The sequence below is a fragment of the Urtica dioica genome, chromosome 8 (assembly GCF_054948205.1).
Source record: "Urtica dioica subsp. dioica isolate 48M chromosome 8, U.dioica_male_clone48M_v1_H2, whole genome shotgun sequence".
Classification (NCBI taxonomy): domain Eukaryota; kingdom Viridiplantae; phylum Streptophyta; class Magnoliopsida; order Rosales; family Urticaceae; genus Urtica; species Urtica dioica.
In genome coordinates, this window is record NC_142763.1 from 2,855,547 (window position 1) to 2,875,062 (window position 19,516).

General features: G+C 33.4%; 1 protein-coding gene, 1 long non-coding RNA gene and 1 pseudogene across 3 annotated transcripts; 2 read left to right on the forward strand and 1 right to left on the reverse strand.

Annotated features, from left to right (window-relative positions):
- Positions 1-851: 851 nt before the first annotated feature.
- LOC149387266 (bZIP transcription factor 29-like) lies at positions 852-3,850 on the reverse strand (annotated as a pseudogene).
- An 8,430-nt stretch (positions 3,851-12,280) lies between these two features.
- On the forward strand, positions 12,281-15,514 carry LOC149387267 (polyprenal reductase 2-like). 2 transcript variants are annotated; one of them, XM_089624832.1, is made up of 6 exons: positions 12,281-12,951; positions 13,503-13,852; positions 14,335-14,569; positions 14,644-14,742; positions 14,811-14,882; positions 15,190-15,514. In XM_089624832.1, exons 1-6 carry the CDS (start codon positions 12,796-12,798, stop codon positions 15,292-15,294), a joined length of 1,017 nt encoding a protein of 338 aa, XP_089480958.1. In that variant the 5' UTR covers positions 12,281-12,795; the 3' UTR covers positions 15,295-15,514. The 2 variants fall into 2 exon arrangements, with proteins under 2 accessions (XP_089480958.1, XP_089480957.1); XM_089624831.1 differs by lacking the exon at positions 12,281-12,951 and having other exon boundaries at positions 13,207-13,852.
- A 1,305-nt stretch (positions 15,515-16,819) lies between these two features.
- On the forward strand, positions 16,820-19,441 carry LOC149387268 (uncharacterized). Its single transcript, XR_016301089.1, has 9 exons — positions 16,820-17,082; positions 17,357-17,429; positions 17,513-17,616; positions 17,724-17,808; positions 17,972-18,067; positions 18,410-18,745; positions 18,852-19,020; positions 19,094-19,271; positions 19,366-19,441. It is a non-coding gene; the product is annotated as an uncharacterized LOC149387268 (long non-coding RNA).
- The last annotated feature ends 75 nt before the right edge of the window (positions 19,442-19,516 follow it).

Here is a 19,516-nt window from a genome sequence, read left to right on the forward strand (position 1 = left end):
CATGAAAATTAAACACTCGTCAAAGACTAATGATGATGTAAATTTATCAAAATTTACATCATCAACGATAGTCAGAGCTTTGGAAAAGCCAGCTACAATAAAGAAAACGTTAATAAGTGAAAATTCATAAACTATGCAAATATTTACTATAATGGTTCGATAGTAAATAATATTTATAAATCGCCGTTCGATAACAAATAATATTTACCATTTGAAAAAACCAACATACCTGTCTCAGATTTGGCCAATTCCATGATTCAAATATAGACACACAGAATATATATTCCAACGAAGTCGATTCTGAACAATATAAGAAAAATATATGAAAATCTACAAATCGATGATCCTAAAAATATATTCCAACGAAGCCAAATCGATGATCCTGGTTGTATAATCATGGAATCAATTAAAAAAAGCTAATTCAAACCTGTAGAAGAAATAGGAAACGCAAATCCAAGGAAGAATCTAGAAATCGCTGCCGTGAGATGCAAATCGCCTATTCTCTTCTCGTGCCGTGCTCTGGAAGAAAAAATCGCCGTGAAATTGATCGGAGGAACGAAATGAGGAAGAGAGTCAGTTAAAACAGTTTAAATGAAGGGTAATTTTGGAAGAATTAAAAATATGGGCTATTTGCCTAAATAAATATATAGTTGAGCTATAATTTAAAAGTCACCTCTATAAGAAGGCTAATTGTTTACAAATCTCTAAAAATAAAGTATAGTAATATTACCAAACTTTTTGAAACACCTCTATATATGAGACACAGAAAATAAGAAAATAAATAATAAGACTATACATTTTTTTAATGTTCTATAATAAGACTCTACGTTTTTTTTTCTTCTCTTCGGAACCTATTGATTCAACTTGGGTTTTGAATTGCTGTTCTGAGACAGTTCTTGGCGACGATCGTTGAATTGGGTCTGTTGTTGAAACCGAAACACGTTAGAGTATTGAGACATGCCTTTCGTCGCCACAGAATCTCCACCATTCATGTCGGCCGTCGCGATCTTCAATCGATGGACCTCCCCGGTCAATGCTTTATTTAGAGCTATCAAATTTCCACATCATTAGTTATATTAAAAAAGGATGGTATAGTTAAATAGCCAATTTAAAGTTATGAATTTACAAAATAAACAAGGTTTGTCTTAATTGAGTGAAATAGCCAAAATGTGCAGCAATCTGGTTACAAAAAAAAAAAAATTGACCCCAGGATTAATTTTTTTGAAAGTGATAAATTGTTTATAATAATCGTTAAAAAATTTAATCCTGGTTGTCATAAAAATTTTGAAAACGTAAATTTAATACTTTGCTGAAAAGTTGAAACTTTGGCTATTTTGCTAATCAATAAGTTTCAAATGGATATTTTATACAATTTTTCCAAAAAAAATTACCAAGTTAAAATCAGGAAGAAGAAAGAAAAAAAAAAAGATATGCTGGATGTTAAAGTTTACAAAAATGATAAAATAAAAGAATTGTTGGCATCAGCTGCAATATCATATTCCTTATTGATTTCACGTTGAGCATGGGCATAAAGCTGAAAGGCAAACATCACAGCTTTGACATTGTAGATATAGTACAGGGAAAAGACAAAAAATAAATTAAATTGACAAATAGAAAGGCTACATAAATATCCAACTGATATTTTTACAATCTTTTCTTATTAATCGTTTAAATAAAGGCTCTTTTATATATGTTGTTGAGATCATATTATACGTTGGAATTAAATAAAAACATCTTTTAATATTTTCTTCAACTACTTTTTTTTTTCTTCCCAACAACCCCTACCACAAGTCTACAAACAATGGTTGTGCAAAATATATGAAATCATGAACCAAACATACCATCTCGTAGTTGAGCTTGCTGTTCCATGGCTTGAAGGCGAAACTTTAACTCGTTGTTCTGGTTGGAAAGCCCAGCAGAATCTCTCTGTGTTCATCAACAAACACCAAATCAATATCATACTAATAATAATAGACTAAAAGACATGGTTGAATATACTTGAATGGAATCAATCTTCGTACCTTCAGTAATGTAAGCTGTGCAGACAATGTGGTAGCTTCTGTTTGAAGAGTCTGAACTTTGTGCTCCAACTCCGAGATATACCTCATCTTCCTTTCTTTAGACCGAGCCGCGGATTGTCGATTCGCTAATATACTGAATAAAAAAAATGTTTCAAAAATGTTTTAACGAAATGCAGTACCGTTTGACGTACTTTGGATCAGTCAAAGCGATCTCTGCGAGTTTTCAGTTAGCCATGATCTTCTTCATCTCGGCGTCGCTGAACTCTCCGTTCCCGAATTCCAATCTGAAGCTCGAATCGACCGAGTTCGCGACGAAGCTGTCCATCGAGACGCTCCAGTAATGCCTCGGAGAGTTTGGGGCGATATCGGAGCTTCTTTTCTTCCTCATGTCGCTTAACGAGTTGGCGGCGCTGCTTTCGGCCTCGTTGTCGCTGTTCTCGTTCACAACGGCGGTCTTGTCGTCGGTCCCAGAGCCGGAGTTCAAGGCCTCGATTCCGTCGAGGTTCATGTAAGCAGAGAAGAGATCGTCCACGACCTCGCCTTTCGATTTCCTCTCTCCCGTCCCTTCTTCTTCGCACGTATTTGCCGGCGAGGAACACTCTTTCTTCACCGCCGGAATTGGGCCGAACGATGCGAACCCGAACGGGATGTCGCTGCTAGGAATTGACGAATCCTTTAGCTAGAACTCCATTAAAATAGTTTTTATTCCTTCCTTATCTTATTCTTCCATCTTTGATACTTTATATTCATTGTTGGTTTCATATTTACTTCATGATCATGAATTCTCTTCTTCTTTTGATTCTCATTCTTATTATTATTATTGTTCTTCTTTGTTTGCTCATGAACACGAACACCATTAGAGGCTAAGCTTTTGATGGGATTGCGATGTAGTCGGGTTTAGTTTAGCTAGGGGGTTCCATTAGGGTTAGATTATGCTTGTGATTGCTTCGTATTATTCTTGCTTGATTAAAATAGTTCTTAATGCTTTCTATTGCTTGGCCGTCATTGGAATTATCTTTTTAAGAGTGTTTAGCTACTTGAAAGAGAGTAAAGACTCGAGCTTTTATTTTAGTCAACACATTGTTCCCAAGTTGCTAGACGGCTTAGGCAATTCGTGTAATCATTTGAATTCTCGTGTTCATTGCTTGTGATTGTTTTAATAGGATTAGAGGCCGAGAGGATAACTAATCTGACAATTACATAGGTTTGCTAGATCACTCGAGAGAGGTTAGTGAATATCATAGGGAGAGTGAGATTAGCTTGAATAGAAGTGATTCTAGTCTTTTTACCCGAAACCCCTGATTCTTGGTTTCCCGGTGAAATCGTGACCCCAATTTTCTCACATTTGAAATCTCGTGATTATTTTCTGTTTTTGTCTTATTGTTAATTTAATTTTGCATTTCCCAAATCACAATCCTCGAATCATCTTGGAATCAATTTGCTACATGTTAATTAAAGTCGCTTGAATAACTAATCTCTGTGGGTTCGACATCCGTTACTTCCGTAATTATATTACTTGTTCGATACGTAAACTTACGTGCTTAGTCATAAACTATTGCAACAATAGACATAAGAGAAACATGCATTGAAAAATTAGCATCATGCATATACCAAGCCGTTAGACTTTCTTATTTACATGACTATTAAGAAACATTGAAACCATTTCATGGTACCAATCTTTAGTCACCATCCCACGTATGAGCTCGAATGAGAGCATAAAACTCCTCTTTCATGAGCTCGACCCATATCAAGAAACGAACATTTTGTCCAACAATGATCGCCGTGACATGTCATGAGTTACATACAATCGCTCGGTTGGATTTGACCATGTTTTTAAGTCTTGCTCACGACTCAAACACAATACGCAGTAAAAGCAACAATAAAATCTCGAAGGCGTTGGCGAGTAAATGTGTTGAGAGCATCGAGTATATGACGGCCTAAAGTGACAACTATTATCCGTTCCTAGGTTAGAAATACGACAATCATATGTTTATAAAAAGCCAATCAAAAGCTACAAATGTAATCACATATATGGCAAGTATACTGTGAACTCATTTGAAGAAATACTAAATGAAGTGATGATTAACATATGTATACCATACACTTTGATATCCTTGTAGACCTTGATAATAGATGACTTTTTACTCGATCAAGAAAGTTATGGTAATATTAAATTATTAATCAACGTTATGAGTCTTATGACTCAGTCACCAGCCGACAAAAAATAAATAATAATAAACAGAAATACAGTGATATATTGTAATAAGAGCGAAAGAAAAAGTCGCAACCAACCCTGCCGATTTAGATTCTTTCCCATTACTTTCCTACTCAAGAATTTTAGATGGCCATATTGTCCCATCCAAATTAACCTAACCCCGTAAACTGAAGGTTTAATTCTATATTTGATTGGGTTTTGTTCATACTATTATATGTTAATTTGTTTTATGTTAATTTGCTTCAATATGATATGTTTATATACATTTAGATGTGTATGTTTTTCATATTGAATTTAAAATTAAAGTTTGCCGGTGTGATTAATTTGCTTCGTATAAGCTTTAACAAACCGATAATTTAATCCCAGTGGAATTAGATCAATTAGGTCGCTTTACAGACCTTCGATATCTGCAATTGAGCAACTCATCCAAATAAGTTTATTTAAGTTATTAGATCAATAAGTTTATTTTTTTCCCAAATAATATGAACAATAATAAATATTAAGTAATTTTCACCGTTTGACAATAATAAAGATGTTTTTTCAAAAGTTAAAATCTTGTTTTCCCATTTTCTTATATATATTTTATAAAATCACTTTTCAACGTTTATTAAAAGTTATTTTACAAAACTCTTTAAAACAGTTTGGCTTTTAGAAAAAAATTAAAAATAAGATTAATAAGCTAAACCAAATATAATCACAGTAAAAACCTTGCATCTCATTTTCAAAGTTTTTATGTGGGACGTTCAAATTACACATATGCGACGTGTTTAAGAATAAGATTTTTCCAAATCCAAATACGAAATAAAATATTTTCTTGTAAGAATGTAGTACATCTATGCATGTTAGCGAAACAAACTTATGCTATCGTGTCACTTTCTGAAAACACGGATCGAGCTACATATATATCTATATATATATATATATATATATATATATATATATATATATATATATATAGATATCTCATATCATAACAAAATATGTGTGCGTAATATGAAAATACACGTAGCATACATGTCTATGTGCTTTGCATGTTGTATGAGTGTGAATGTGGCTTTCTAATCACAAAATCACTATCAACCTTGTTATCTATTTAATCTCATATATGAGTTCACGTGGAAGCATTCTATTATAGCACAGCATTTTGCATGCGCATATTCGTTGGACAAACCCTATCATGAACTTATAATATAATATATTAAAAATTTAACCAATGATTATGTGATATAAAAGTTGTACTAATACCATGAGAAGATTTAGTACGACCATGCCATCGCCACGTATATGGTCGATGTCGCCAACAAAAGCACAAAGCAGCAAAAAAGGAAAAAAAATCCTTAATATAATAATAATAACAATGATAATTAGGGAAAAAAAATTACAAAAAGTCATTTGAAACTAAATTGATTGTTTAGTATGATTTAGTTTATTTTTTTTAGTAAAATAGTTAAATTAAATTGTCATTTCTTTTCGACATTGTCACTTTACAATTTGACGCTATATATAACCAATTTATTATTTTCAAGATATTTAATAACACGTTTATAATTGACTAAGACATATGAAACTAGTCAATTATTGCAATTTTTAGTTAACATTTCAATTTTATTTTATATAAATTACTTACCTAAATGTCAACTTTGTATGATTGTTTTTTCATTCCTTTATTTTCATCCGTTTTTTACATATGTGCGCACAAGTTTTAATATATTGATCCTATTTTTTTCACAAATAATCGTTGAACTTTGAAAACCTTAGCAGCCGTACTCCTTTTTGTCTTCTCGACATCTCAAGGCTCCGTTTGGAACCAGGAAAATAAGAGAGAAAGTGAAAATAGTAGAGAAAATGAAAATATGAGAGAAAATAATAAAAAAAAAGTCAAAATTCTAATTGTGTTTGGAAGTCATGTAAAATATGAGAGAAAATTAACGGAAAAATAACGATGAAACCAGGGACGGAGCTAACTCAGGTCCAAGGTGAGCTCCAGCCCCCCTAAATTTTTTTATTTACATTTTTTTGCCTATTTTTAAATTTTTTTACATTTTTTACCCTACAAAATTTACATTTTTGACCCATATTTTTTTAAAAAAATTTCATTTTTACCCTAATTTTTTTTAATTAGCCCCCCTAATTTTTTTTATCTACATTTTTTGCCCATTTTAAAAAAGTTTTACATTTTTACCCTAAAAAATTTACACTTTTGACTCTTTTTTTTTTAAAAAAAATTCATTTTTACCCTAATTTTTTTAATTAGCCCCCCTAATTTTTTTATTTACATTTTTGGCCCATTTTTAAAAAGTTTTACACTTTTGATTAGCCTTCTAAATATTTTTTTCTTTCAAATAAGCTCCTCTATTGAGCTTTTTTGGCTCGGTCCCTGGACGAGACACACAAATGTGATCGCCTCGTGGACAAATTTGGAGAGATTCTCATTTTCCATTTGATTTTCGAAGGAAAATGAAATTCTCATTTTAGTTATACACTTTCTCTTGCATTTTCTATCATATTTTTTTTCCACCATATTTTCCTCAATCCAAACAAACTAAGTAAAATATGAGGGATTTCCATTTTCCTTTCCCTCCTATTTTTCGGGTTTCAAACGGAGCCCAAATGTACGTGATTTGATAGGGTTAAAAATATATGTAAAAAATCACCACCAAAATCATTTATATTCAACAAAAATATAAAAAGTTCGATCCATGATTTTTATTCATATAAACTGATCGTTAACCAAGAGTAGTTCCACGCCAAAAATCATCATGAAATATGAAATATAACTTATTTGGTAATTCTTTTTTACGTGAAAGCACTATTTAGTTTATTTTCGTCCCTTTGATTCTATAAATTCTATAATAAGTAAAGGAATTGTGAACAAATCTACCACAACCCATTATATAAGGTCACATGTCAATATATATATATATATATATATATATATATATGTATATATATGTATGTATATAATCCCTTGGTTGATAACTTGATTTATATGAGCATGAGTCATGACAACATACAAAAATAATGTCATGTTGTGTGTGCTATTTGTGGGAAATCATATAAAAACTCCTTACGCCTAGTTTGCTACATTTGTTTGCATTTGCATGGATTTATTTTATATTTTATTTATTTATTATCACATGTAATGTATAAGGTATAACTCTTAATAAAGTTCATTCCCTCCCATTAACAAAGCGAAGACATATCAGAAGAAGCGGTTTCTATGTGGACCCTTTTCCTTTCTCTATATAATTGTTTTGAGCTCGGTTTTGTCACTTCATTCACTTTAAGAATTTCATCGTTTTAGATTATTATTAAATTTTTTTTTTAAAGAATTGGTATTATTGACTAAAATTGCATGATATATCAACAAAGTTTAAATGCAAGTGACGCTATTAATCAAGACTACGAATAAATTATTAAAAAAAAAGCTTGTATTTCTACATGATTTATTCCAATAAAACAAAGTTGTCCGTTAATATTGTAATAGAATCCAATTTAAATTGATAATGATAACTTTTTACTCTGTTCATATATCTTATTTAGATAGATATCCTTTGAAAGTAGAACAAGATTTATAAGAGAGATTCTATTTTTTTTTTTAAACAAATATCTTGACATAAACAAATAAATATACTTTGAAGTCCTCTCGTACTAGGGAAAGGTCCTCTCAATCTTTGCGCTGCAGACGACTCTCGTGATCTCCACCGCCCGTTGCTGAAGCAAAAAAACACGTGTCATGTCAATGACCGTCGATGTCTTTATGTATTGATTTGAGATAGTAGGCACCACGAACGTGCACGTGTGCATATGGGTACGCAGAATCGCTTTTTGAGAATACGTGTCAATCTAACAGCGCGTCGAGTTAAAGGCGGAACTTATCCACTACGATTTCGGCTCTTCTGTGGGCCCACATAATAAAGGTGTTTGAATCTTGAAGCCCAATAATATCACTCGTTGGCCCACTAAAAACATCCTAACCTGACCCTAAATCAAATATGGACCCATATAAGGTAAAAACGAAATTTTAAAATGGGAAAATTGCCAAAAGTAGGACTAAATTAAGGCAAAATTACATTTTCCTATTTTTTTAAAAAATTTACCAAATTAGGACCGGTCAAACAAAAGTCAAATGAAAGATACACAAAAATCTACCTATTATACCATCATACTAATTACCAACCTACAATCTTCCCCAATAAAATCTCTTATTTTTTCTCTTTCTTTCTATTTTCCCGCTCATCCCATCGAAAAAACGAATTTTATTTTTTTTATTAGTCCTAGTTTGGTAAATTTTTGAAAAAAATAGGAAAATGGAAATGTCTCTTAATTTAGTCCTAGTTAAGGAAATGTCCCTTTTAAAATTGGTTTATTTTATTTTATCGGAGAATGTATGCATAGGATTTTAGGAATGGATTAGCATCGGAAATTTTCAAAATCAGCATCTCTTTCGGTCCCCCATCTTCATACCCCAAAAAAAAAAAAAAAAAAAAAAATATATATATATATATATATATTTTTTTTTTCACTCTTTTTAGTCGTATAGATAAATCAGGACAATAATAGAAATCATGTACTGTTTGATGCTTCAATTAAAACCATAATGCAGTTTTTTTTTTTCTTGGACTTATGCTTCATTTTATAAAGAATCATACGTTAATATGCTTAATTATTAAACACAATAGCGTGTACATACTTCTTAAAAAATCAAAATTTGTTAATAATACAAGCTTAATGTTTCATTCTAATTAATATTTGTTTAAATTTATGATAAAAAAAAATATCGTTTTATTTTGTGAGATTATTGCATGGTTTGAATGTGATGAGTGTTGAACCGAAAATTTGCCTCAAAATAGTCTCGACAATTAGTGATGAAGAATGATTGATTTGAATTTATAAATGGACCTCAAACTTCCGCTACGAGATCGATTTTTCTCGTGATATTATTGAAATAAATAAATGATGATTATGGAATAAAAGAATGGCTTGTGACCTTTTTCTTAAATATTAAATAATGACTTTTCAATAAAAAAAAAAAGAATTATGAAAAACATAGGAGAAATAAATAGAGACTTAAAGAAAATGGAAGGAGGAATTCTCTCCTCTCCTTTCAGATTTTCAAATGGAGACCTCATGAGAAGTTGGTGAGCTCCGCTGATTTTTGGGGGCACGTCGTTGTTGAATAGATCTCTTCTCAGCCCGTGACACGTATATGGCACGTACGATCCGAAATTGACGAAGCGGTTGAGAGTAGTGGTTGACTTGTTATCAATCTCCGAGATTCTAGGAGCTCTTTGAATCAGGCCGCTGGCGAGTTGACGAGCTGAGCTAGCGATATGAGATGGAGATCTAAGCTGACGAGCTGAGCGGAAGAGCTAGTCTGACGAACTGAGTTATCGAGCTGAGACAAAGAGTTAAGCCGACGAGCTGATACGGAGAGCTAAGCTAATGAGATGAGCCAAAGAGCTAACGAGCTGAAGCTGATGAGCTGAGTCGGAGAGCTAAGTAGACGAATTGAGCCAGAGAGCTAAACTGTCGAGATGAGGCCGATGACTTAGCTGACGAGCTAAGCCAAAGAACTAAGTTGAAAATGGCATAACCCACTATATAATGTGAGCTGAAACTCGAGATAAATCTAAGAGTTTGGATTAAACTGATCAATTTGGGCCCAAGTAAATTCGTATTAATGGACTAAGTCTAACATCAACCATGAATAAAGAGTCTATAGACCACAACACTTTATTCACTTTTACCGTTTACATCATAAAATAGTAAGAAAAACAATTTCCTACCCTTAACTTGAGAGAAAGTTATGGTAAATATCTGACGATATTCTCATAATTAGATGAAGATGTTAAGCTTAAGAATATATATATATATATATATATATATATATATATATATATATATATATATATATATCGCCACCTTTAATTATAAATATGAACCGAATTGAGACTAAACATATTAGTCATTTTGTGGCGCAACGAGTGTTCAATTTCGATTACTGGGAGGCAATATAATTATATATGAATCATAAAATTCATAGATAATAAAAAATAAAATAGCGCGGAACCCTGAAACTCTAATAAAATTTTTTGATAAATTATTTATCAAATTATTGGAGCCATAGATACAGATGTCTCTTAGTCAGTATCCTGTCATCGTCACATAATTTTGAATAAAACATATATCATTGTTTTAACATTAGATACAAACATAACATGTGATTAGTGTTTATGTTTGATTAGAAAAATGACATTAATTCCAATTAATTACCATTTCATTGTCTTAATTTGTAGTATAATTTGAGTAGGACCTGTACGCAATAAAAGTTCAAGAAGTATAAATATGATTATTTTCAATTTGTCACATTTGAATTAACATGAATGATAAATTAATGCTAAAAAAAACTTGCATAAAAGTGTATGGAAATCATAAAAATAATAGTAGACGTTAATGAGAAAACAATAACATTTTAATCAAATCGTTCAACGACTTTAGTATTATAGATATGCATGAAAACATGGTAAAAAGAAAAAGAAAAAAAAAGGTTGCGTTTGTAATTGCTGTCAGTTTTTCTACTGATTTTTTAAATCATACTTATGCTGTATTAAACATTAACTGGCTTAGACGTAGCTATTATGGTATCAAGCAAATTGAAAAATAAAAATAGACGGATTGATCCTTGATGTTCATTGGTAGCAAGCTTAGAATTCTATTGTTAGTTGTATGATTATCAATTGCAAGTAATATTAGGGACATAATCAAATATTAAACCAAAAATGACAATTTGGTAAATAGTCATTCCTTCCTTGTAGCCATTATAGTACAAGTAGGTAACCAATCCTATATATTGATGTTTGTGCTGTCCTTTTGAAACACTAATTGAGACATGTTTATTTCCATCAATCTATTCGGTGATAATCAACCATATCTATATACATATATATGTAGATATATATATTTTAAACCATAGAAGCAATGATCAAAATATCTGATTGTTACCTTTTAAAAATATATAAGGACAAAGATATCAATCAATAATGTGAAATATCGTGAGATCAATGAATATTATGGAGAAATTTGAAACACCGTCATCGAGAGGCATGTCGTTTATTAAAGATATAATGTAAAAAAAAATGGCTAAACAAGATGATAGAACTTGTATATATTAATAGAGCCTAACATTGGTGGACAAAATGTATAATGCTGCTAGTTCAGGATTACAAGTTAGATGTCAGTGTTTCAGTCACTACCTTGAGATTTAAGAGTGATTGTCCTCGATCATAAAATCGTCTAAGCAATATCTCATTCAAAGAAGCATATGTTATATTGTTCTACGTCTCGTCTTATCGCAGATTTTGGACTTAAATTGCTTATTTATATTGTGGAGTTAGATGCTAATTTGGGCGGCTGAAATAGATTCGAGATTCTGTTCCATTTTAGTCGAAAGCAGAATTCAGTATAATCCTTATAGATAAACTCGATGTTTTTGTTGCTACCCAAGTCTAATATTTTAGACGGTGTACATATTTTGAGTCTTTATTGTATAGATATCTATTTTTAAAGAGTTAAATTGTTAGATAATTATGCTAAAACGAAATTAGGTTGCTCCTAATTTTGATAATTTTTGTTTTTTCATAGATAATTAAGTCATTTAGTTGGAGATGCTTTTTTTTTTTTTTTTTTTTTTTTTTTTTTTTTTTTTTTTATAAAATAGAAGTCATTTAGCCGGAGGAGATTCGGCAACTTAAAGTGTAGCATTATACCTGATCCCATTTTTTACCTTTTTTTTTTTTAAAGGTTAGTTTTTTTTTTTTTTTTTTTTTTTTTTTAAAGGTTAGTAACAAAAACATATTTTTAACGGACCCTTATTTATTTTGCATAATTAAATTCATTTATTCTTAAATACACTGAAATCGCCGTGACGGCGATCGTAAACGACGGCGACGACGAGCTGTCATCAAGCGACCTCAAATCTATATCTTAACTCTCCCATCGATCTCGATCTTCCGTTTTAATACCAAAGGTATTAATAATACGTTCTTTTTCTCTTTTTTATGTTAGTATTCACTGCCCTAGATGTGTTCGACAAAATGCCTGTGTGAAACAAATGTTGTTTTTTATCCATGATGTATTTGCTTGAGTACTTAAAATGTACGAGTTTAGTCACTGGAAGAAAAAGCTACTTTTGCGTGATTGTTAAAAAAAAAAAAAAAAAAAATCGGTTCCGTAAATTAAAACGATTACCGAAAAATGAATAAAGATAAACCTGTGGCTGATATTTCTTGAGACTTAAGTTAAACATCTGAAAACTCTACTCCACGAATCCCAATACATTTCATTCGTTCATTAATTCACATGGACTCTTCGAATCACACACACAAACGCTTTGACGTGACTCCATTAAATTCCCGAGTGAAAAGCCAGAGCTTTAATGGTGGAATCGCCTAAACTGACCAACCTTCTTCTTCTTATTATTATTCACAACACTTCGTAAATCATCAATGCCGTTACTCGACAGAATTCGTTCGTTTTGATCCGAGTTTTTGCTTGAGAATGGAGTTCGAGGTCGCGTGGTGTCTCAGAGCCGCTTGGCTCGCCGCGATTTTGCCGATATTGATCGCCGCTTTGCCCTTCTCTTATCTGAGATCTGTCCATCGACTTGTCTTGGGGTTCGCTAAGAGAGGAAAGATCATGCAAGCTTCATCAAAAGTGAGCTTCTCTTCTTTTGAATACCCATAAATTTTCGAACTTGATTCTGCTTTTGTTAATGCTTTTTTTTTTTTTTTTGCGTCAATTGTAAATTGCTGATGACAATTTTTTTGCTGATTGAGTGTCACAAAGGTTTTTCTGTACATAACTAGGTATATTTAGAACTGTCACTTTTTTTATTATCGGAATTTAGTACTATTACTTAAGTAGCAGTATAGCTTTTCTATGCATACAAAGCTTTCTTTGTGAAATTCAGCTGGTTTATATTTTCAAACTTAATTTCAAGTTTTAAGTTAACTATTATGATGGAAATTAAGTTATACATATACATATGTTGATTCCCGGAATCAAAAAATAATTTTCTGTGATTGAATTGCTCTATGTTCCCGATACGATCTTCAGCTATAATCCGACAATTCGTTGTGGGGTATTCAATCTTCGAGCTGAGTATGAGATCCGAAAATTTAAGAACGAGAGTGAAAAGTACTATTTCATTGATTCCCTCATTAACAGTTTTTTGTTTTGTTGTTTCCTTGATCATTTATATTCAGAGATTCAGTGTTCCTCAGAAGTTCTTCGTCCATTTCTACGTTTTGGCCGTAGTGTGGACGGCGTTTCTGCTCGCCACGACTTGGATTTACGCGTACACGAAAGTACCGATGGTTTCGAAACCCGTCCATTACTCTTCGATCGCAAGCCAATTAACCGGGGGCTCTCCGATCCTCGCATGGCTGGAAACCCATTCGACCCGGCCCGAGTATCGGAAACGTGTTTGGCGATCTGTGTTTCTTCTTCTGTTGATGGAGACTCAAGTCTTGAGACGCCTTTACGAGTCTCTCTACGTTTTCAACTATAGCCCCTCGGCTCGGATGCACATTTTCGGCTATCTTGCGGGACTCTTGTAAGTTTTTATCTGACTTCTATTTTGTATCCTCTTTTTTTTTTTTTTTTTTTAGTTTTTTTTCTTATCGTTTGGAATCACAACATAATGTTTTTGGAATATTCTAACACTTCTCTATGCATAGCAAATTATCCACCAAATTATCAAGCATCTAATGTTATTAAAAAGAAATACTCATTAACTTTATGACTCTCCTCATATGTAATATATATACATCGACCACTTTATAATATATATAAAGTATCATTTAGAAATAAATTACATGTAATTGAATTTTAATTTAATAATAATTCTGTAAAAATTAATTTAATTTTGTTTTTTTATTCCATACTCCAAATAACAAATCATGGTATTATATACATAATCATGCATTTTACATTCCAAAGCATCTACCAAGCCACTCTATATGATCACTTCTTTCAAATTTTTTTCTGATCTCATGATTTACCACTAATTTTTTCTGATTTTTTTTTCTTAGCTAGTTTCTACACAGCAGCGCCGCTTTCACTATGCTGCGATATCGCTCCCGAGCTGTGCAAATTTGCGCTGAACACGGCCGCGGAGTTCATAGTCAAAGGCAAGACCCGAATGCCGGCCCTTGAGCTCGACTGGTGGGAATTCACAACTCCGCTCGCAAAGCTTGGGTGGCTTCCGTGGGCCGGTGCGGCCATATTCTCGTGGGGTTGGCTTCACCAACGACGATGCCACGCCATTCTCGTATGTTTTTCTTTTCTTCTTCGTATTTCACATATATGCGTTGCTATGCGACATTAAATTCTATCTTCTTTCAGGGCTCGCTGAGAGAGAATAGAGAGCAGTCCGAGGAATACGTGATCCCTCGTGGCGATTGGTTCGAGATTGTCTCGTGTCCTCATTATCTGGCCGAGATTGTAAGTGCTCTCATATTTTATATATCTCTTTCATTTTTTTTGGGAATCGCTAATCGAATGAAATTCAGGTATTATACGGCGGTATAGTGGTTGCCAGTGGAGGAACAGATCTTACAGTCTGGTTGATGTTTGTATTTGTGGTAAGTGTTGCTATATATATATATATATATATATATATATATATATATATATATATTTGTATCTATTTATGTACGTGATGATATTCTGTTAGGAACTTAAATAAGGATAATATACTAATAAGTTGATAAAAAGGGTAGAGGATATTTAGAAATTAAGTTAGCCTATAAACACGAGTGATGAGTAATGTATACCATCATGGAAATTGTCAGAAGACTGACCGCTCGAATGTACGATATCATCACTGCCTGTAATCCTTTCTTCAAGGAATTGTATTTTCTTCAATATATTTTTAATGTGATTTTGCAGGTTGCGAATCTGGGATTTGCCGCAGGAGAAACGCATAGATGGTACCATAGGAAGTTCGATGATTACCCCAGAAATCGTCTTGCCATTTTTCCATTTCTCTATTGAGTTTAAATGTTATAAGATTGTACACATCTTTGTTGGTGCAAAAAAAAAAAATAAAAAAAATAATCAGAGTGCAATCAATACCTCCAGTCTTTGTCTAGTGGAATGGTCATGATAAGAATTGGTGATGGGTCTTAATCTTTTTTATTATCACCCACCATAATCCACTTGTCTATTTCCTTTTTAATTTAAATAGTTTAAATTAGTTCGGAAAAGATCAAAACAGTGATGCAGGATAATATATATGGGTGAACCAAACATTGCAGGATCTGAGACTAGATTAGAAGTCACGCATATGTTATGAATCACATATATGTTGAGCACATTTTTAGTTCTTCTCTCTGTACACTTTGTAACTTAATCTTGAGATTTGTCTTCTCTAAAAACTGTACATGCTTTACCTGTATGCTATTCTTGTTCTCTTAAATATGGACTAAGCTATCGTACATTTGATCCTGCATTGGAGAAGGAAATTGTAAGAAGAATGCTAATGCAATTTTTTCCGAAAGAACTCATAATTACTTGTTCTCTTATATACAAATAAATTATACATGTATGGAAGCAACTTTTGTACAGCTCGACTGGGGGTGAACAAAATGGCCAATTTGACTTGTCTGTGTTTGATTTTTCAAATTGTATATTCAGCCGAGTAATTATCTGCTTGGCTTTAAATTTACGGCATTATTGGCCATTCTAAAACTTAGAATTGCAAAGTAGCTATTGTTTAGATAATTTTTGTTATTTAACCATCCAACATTATTACTCAGCAAAAAAAGACAGTATTACCCTTAACCTAATTTCTACTCATTTATACACACAAAAATTACTTGAAATAAAAAAAAAATTTAAAATAGTAACTGCTGGACAAAAAAATTAAAAGAAAAAATCGTCTTGATTAATCCAACAAGAGCTAGCCAAAGAAAAAAAAACATATATAAATATTGGAAGAATAATAAAATATATAAATTTTTTTTTTTTTGAAGGCCTAATAAAATATATAATAATAATAATAAAAAACATAAACTGCATTGTTAAACTGCATGTTCATCCAATGTTTGATGAATCATGTAAAAAACTTGTGTTCCACATAAAACTAAGGTTGCTTTCCGCTAGGCCCGGACTCAACTTCCCGTTCCTCTCCTTCTTCCACATCCTCGGCGAGTTCCTCCACGTCAGCACCGTCGAGATCTTTCTCGCGCTCTTCCTCGACCTCCATCAAGTCGTCGTCGATGTTGTCCAGTGCATCAAATTCGTTGCCGTAGCCGTACTGGTCGTAGTCGTTGAACGAGTCGATGAAATTAGGGCTTCGGCTCCGAGGTCGGAAAGCAGACTCGCGCTCGAGGTCGTCGTCGTCGTCGCTGCTGACTAAATCGATAAGCTCGAGGTCGTCGTCGTCGTCGCTGAGTAGATTGATTAACTCTGGGCCGTGGTCACCGTCGTCGTGGTCGTCGTCGCTGCTAACCAGGTCAACGATTTCTGTGGCGGGGTTAGGGCTTTGTTGGTTCGTCGGTCGATATTCGCTGGACACTGAGTCTGAGTCGTGATTTTCCGAGTCGTCGATATTGGGTGGATCATAGAAGCTGAGCGATTCGTCGAACTCAGGGTCGTAGCGATCGTCGTCGTAGTCGGGGATTGTGAAAGTGTATTCTATGGGAGCAGAGACTCTCATTCTCGGTTTTCTTGAGACGAATTGTGCGGCGGGTTTAGAGATTCCTTGGAATTCCATGCTGGGAAACATCGAATAAGACTAAAGGCGAGAATAGTGATATTAGACTTGTGTAGTGTATGCAGGTTAGGTTATGTGCCTCTATATATAGCCATGTGATGTGATTTTGGCTTACGTGAAAAATAAAAGGAAAGTCGGATTTGTTTAAGGAAAGTAGAAACCAATTCTACTCCGACTTTTTTTTGCTTCTTTGACAACAAAAAAAGGAAACCAAATTTGTAGTCTTAAAAGAGTTCGGATTTTTTTAGTTTTATGAGATGGGTATCTTTCAATTCTGGATTATTTCGATTTGAATATTCTACTTTTAACTCTGCCAAGGCTTTTCTTCACGCTGAACAGGTGTTCTACGTTGTCCATGCCCGGTCTGGTCGTCTCCGAAGCAGAAACGCGAGGACGAGAAACGGAGAAATCGGTAATTTTTTTTTTCCATTTTTTTTTTCAATTCCTATTTTTAGTTTCAAGGGGATTAGAATTTTTACTCGAATCAGATTGCAGAGAAGAGTAGAGGTTCCACAGTGGCACTGAATGTAGAGAGTCGTCGGTCCAAAGGTCGGTTGCTCGAGCAAGTTCTTATTTTACGAAGATTAGCTCTCAAGAAGGTAGGAGTTTGTTTAGTCTATGTCATGTGTGTCTAGTATGGTTTTAAATTATCTGTTATCTGCGACAGTTCTCATACCCGTTTGTCTGTAATCTCTCGTCTTTGCAGGACATGGGCTGTGACAGGGCTGATTTTGATGAGGTTTATGGAGTGGAGTTTGTCCAATGAATGTGTTTTCCTGCCAACAGAAAAGGTATATCACATTATTGATTAACAGCGCATGTTATGTTGAACTTTCCAAGTTAATAGGATTTTGTAGAAAGAACTTCATATTAAATGCTAACTGGAAATATTTTAAAAGTATCTATGCTATCTGAAATGATGTATTTTCCAATAACACTTGCACTTTTATTTAGGTTTTTGTTTTGGGTTGGTGGGTTCGGTGCACATGCCATTTTCCGCTATAAGAAGCTCTAGTGTGGCGATGAGCTAACACACGACTACTGAATCAGGTACATAACTTGCTCTTTCCTGAACGCCTCTTCATAATAGTCTGTGCATAGTCTTAGAATTCTCGACTTCGACTCCCTTCAATTTTTCGATAAATGCTTACTTTGTATTGGAACTTGTTAAAGCATCTTACTTTAGTCGTTGCTAGAAATCATATTCACTGAATTGTTACCCTGTCTCAGGTACGAACAGTCCTCTTTCAAAGAAGCCATCCTTTCTGCTTTAAGTGTCCATCTTGGAAGGGTTTTTGGTTATCTATTTGTTATCGTTTCATACCTCTTAGTACATGTAAACTCTTTTTGTTCAATGGCTCTAAGTCTAATTGATTGATTTGCAATCCATAGGTTGATGGAGCTGGAGATCATCTTCTGAAGGAAAATTAAGTATTGCAAAAAAGGAAAAAGAAAAACAAAACTGAAAAAAAGAAGAAAAAAGAAAGGAAAAGGGTAAAAAAAAGCTGTTTCGGAGCTGGTTATGGTTTTTATCAGCTCTAATTTTTCTGTAATCTTTTTGGCTGAGCCGTTTTTTTCAATAAAGGCCGAGTTTCTTTAAAAAAAAAAAAAGACAGAAAAAAAATAAAAATGAAAAAAGAGTATTAAAAAAAGAAAAAAAAAGAAGAAGAAAACGCTTGTTGTGCCACTCCCTAAGCAATTCGAGAGGATGGACTCTCCCACAGCAAGGTACATTGTTCTCATCTCTTTCCTTTTAATGATGTCAATTATTATTTTATTTTTTTGTCTGTGGTGATAATTCAATTAATGGGCTTCTGGAATTTTATCTTCATAGAGTTTAGAGATTCAGGAGTGGGATTGATGTGTGAACTACAATGGGTTCATTGTGGGAATAGAATTAGGATTAGTCAGTGAATTACAATGCTCGAGCCTGTGTTGTAAAGAAGGCTGCCGAGTCCACATTCTGTCCACTGCCTCGTCGTCGTCTATCTGCGAAAACTGAGGTTTGTCCTGGCATGTTTTCGAAAATTAAGTCTAGGGTTTTAAATCTAGTTCTAAACTTTAATTATCTTGCAGATGTGGGCAGATATTCAAATTTATTTCAAATCCTCAAGGCAGACATGAGACTGATGTAGTCTCAGAGAGGAAAACCGGAATCAGAAACATTTATATGTTCTCTTTTGCCGAAGAAAATGGGACAAGTGAGGTCATCTGCCCCTACGTGAAGCTCGAAGCATGTACAGTCCCACACAAGGTACATTGTTGCACTGGAACTAATGACTTGATCCATGTTGCTATGCACTGGAACTAATACTCATTGTATGCCTCTTTCTCTTTCTCTTGGGCAGGAAGTTTAGAATACGATGTATGGTACAAAGAAGAGTCACCACCACCATCAACAACCCATTATATCCCGCCAAAATGCAGGCACGTTTTCCTGAATTTTATTTGTTAATTATTCGTAGTATTTTTGTTTTGATGATCAAAGTAGAAAAAAAA

Bases quoted from the DNA above. Each gene is read 5' to 3' on its own strand.
- LOC149387267 (XM_089624831.1), top strand. From the start codon at position 13,332: ATGTTCCCGATACGATCTTCAGCTATAATCCGACAATTCGTTGTGGGG. The intron at 14,570-14,643 runs GTATGTTTTTCT...ATCTTCTTTCAG, and splicing joins GACGATGCCACGCCATTCTC to GGCTCGCTGAGAGAGAATAG. The intron at 14,883-15,189 runs GTAAGTGTTGCT...GTGATTTTGCAG, and splicing joins GGTTGATGTTTGTATTTGTG to GTTGCGAATCTGGGATTTGC.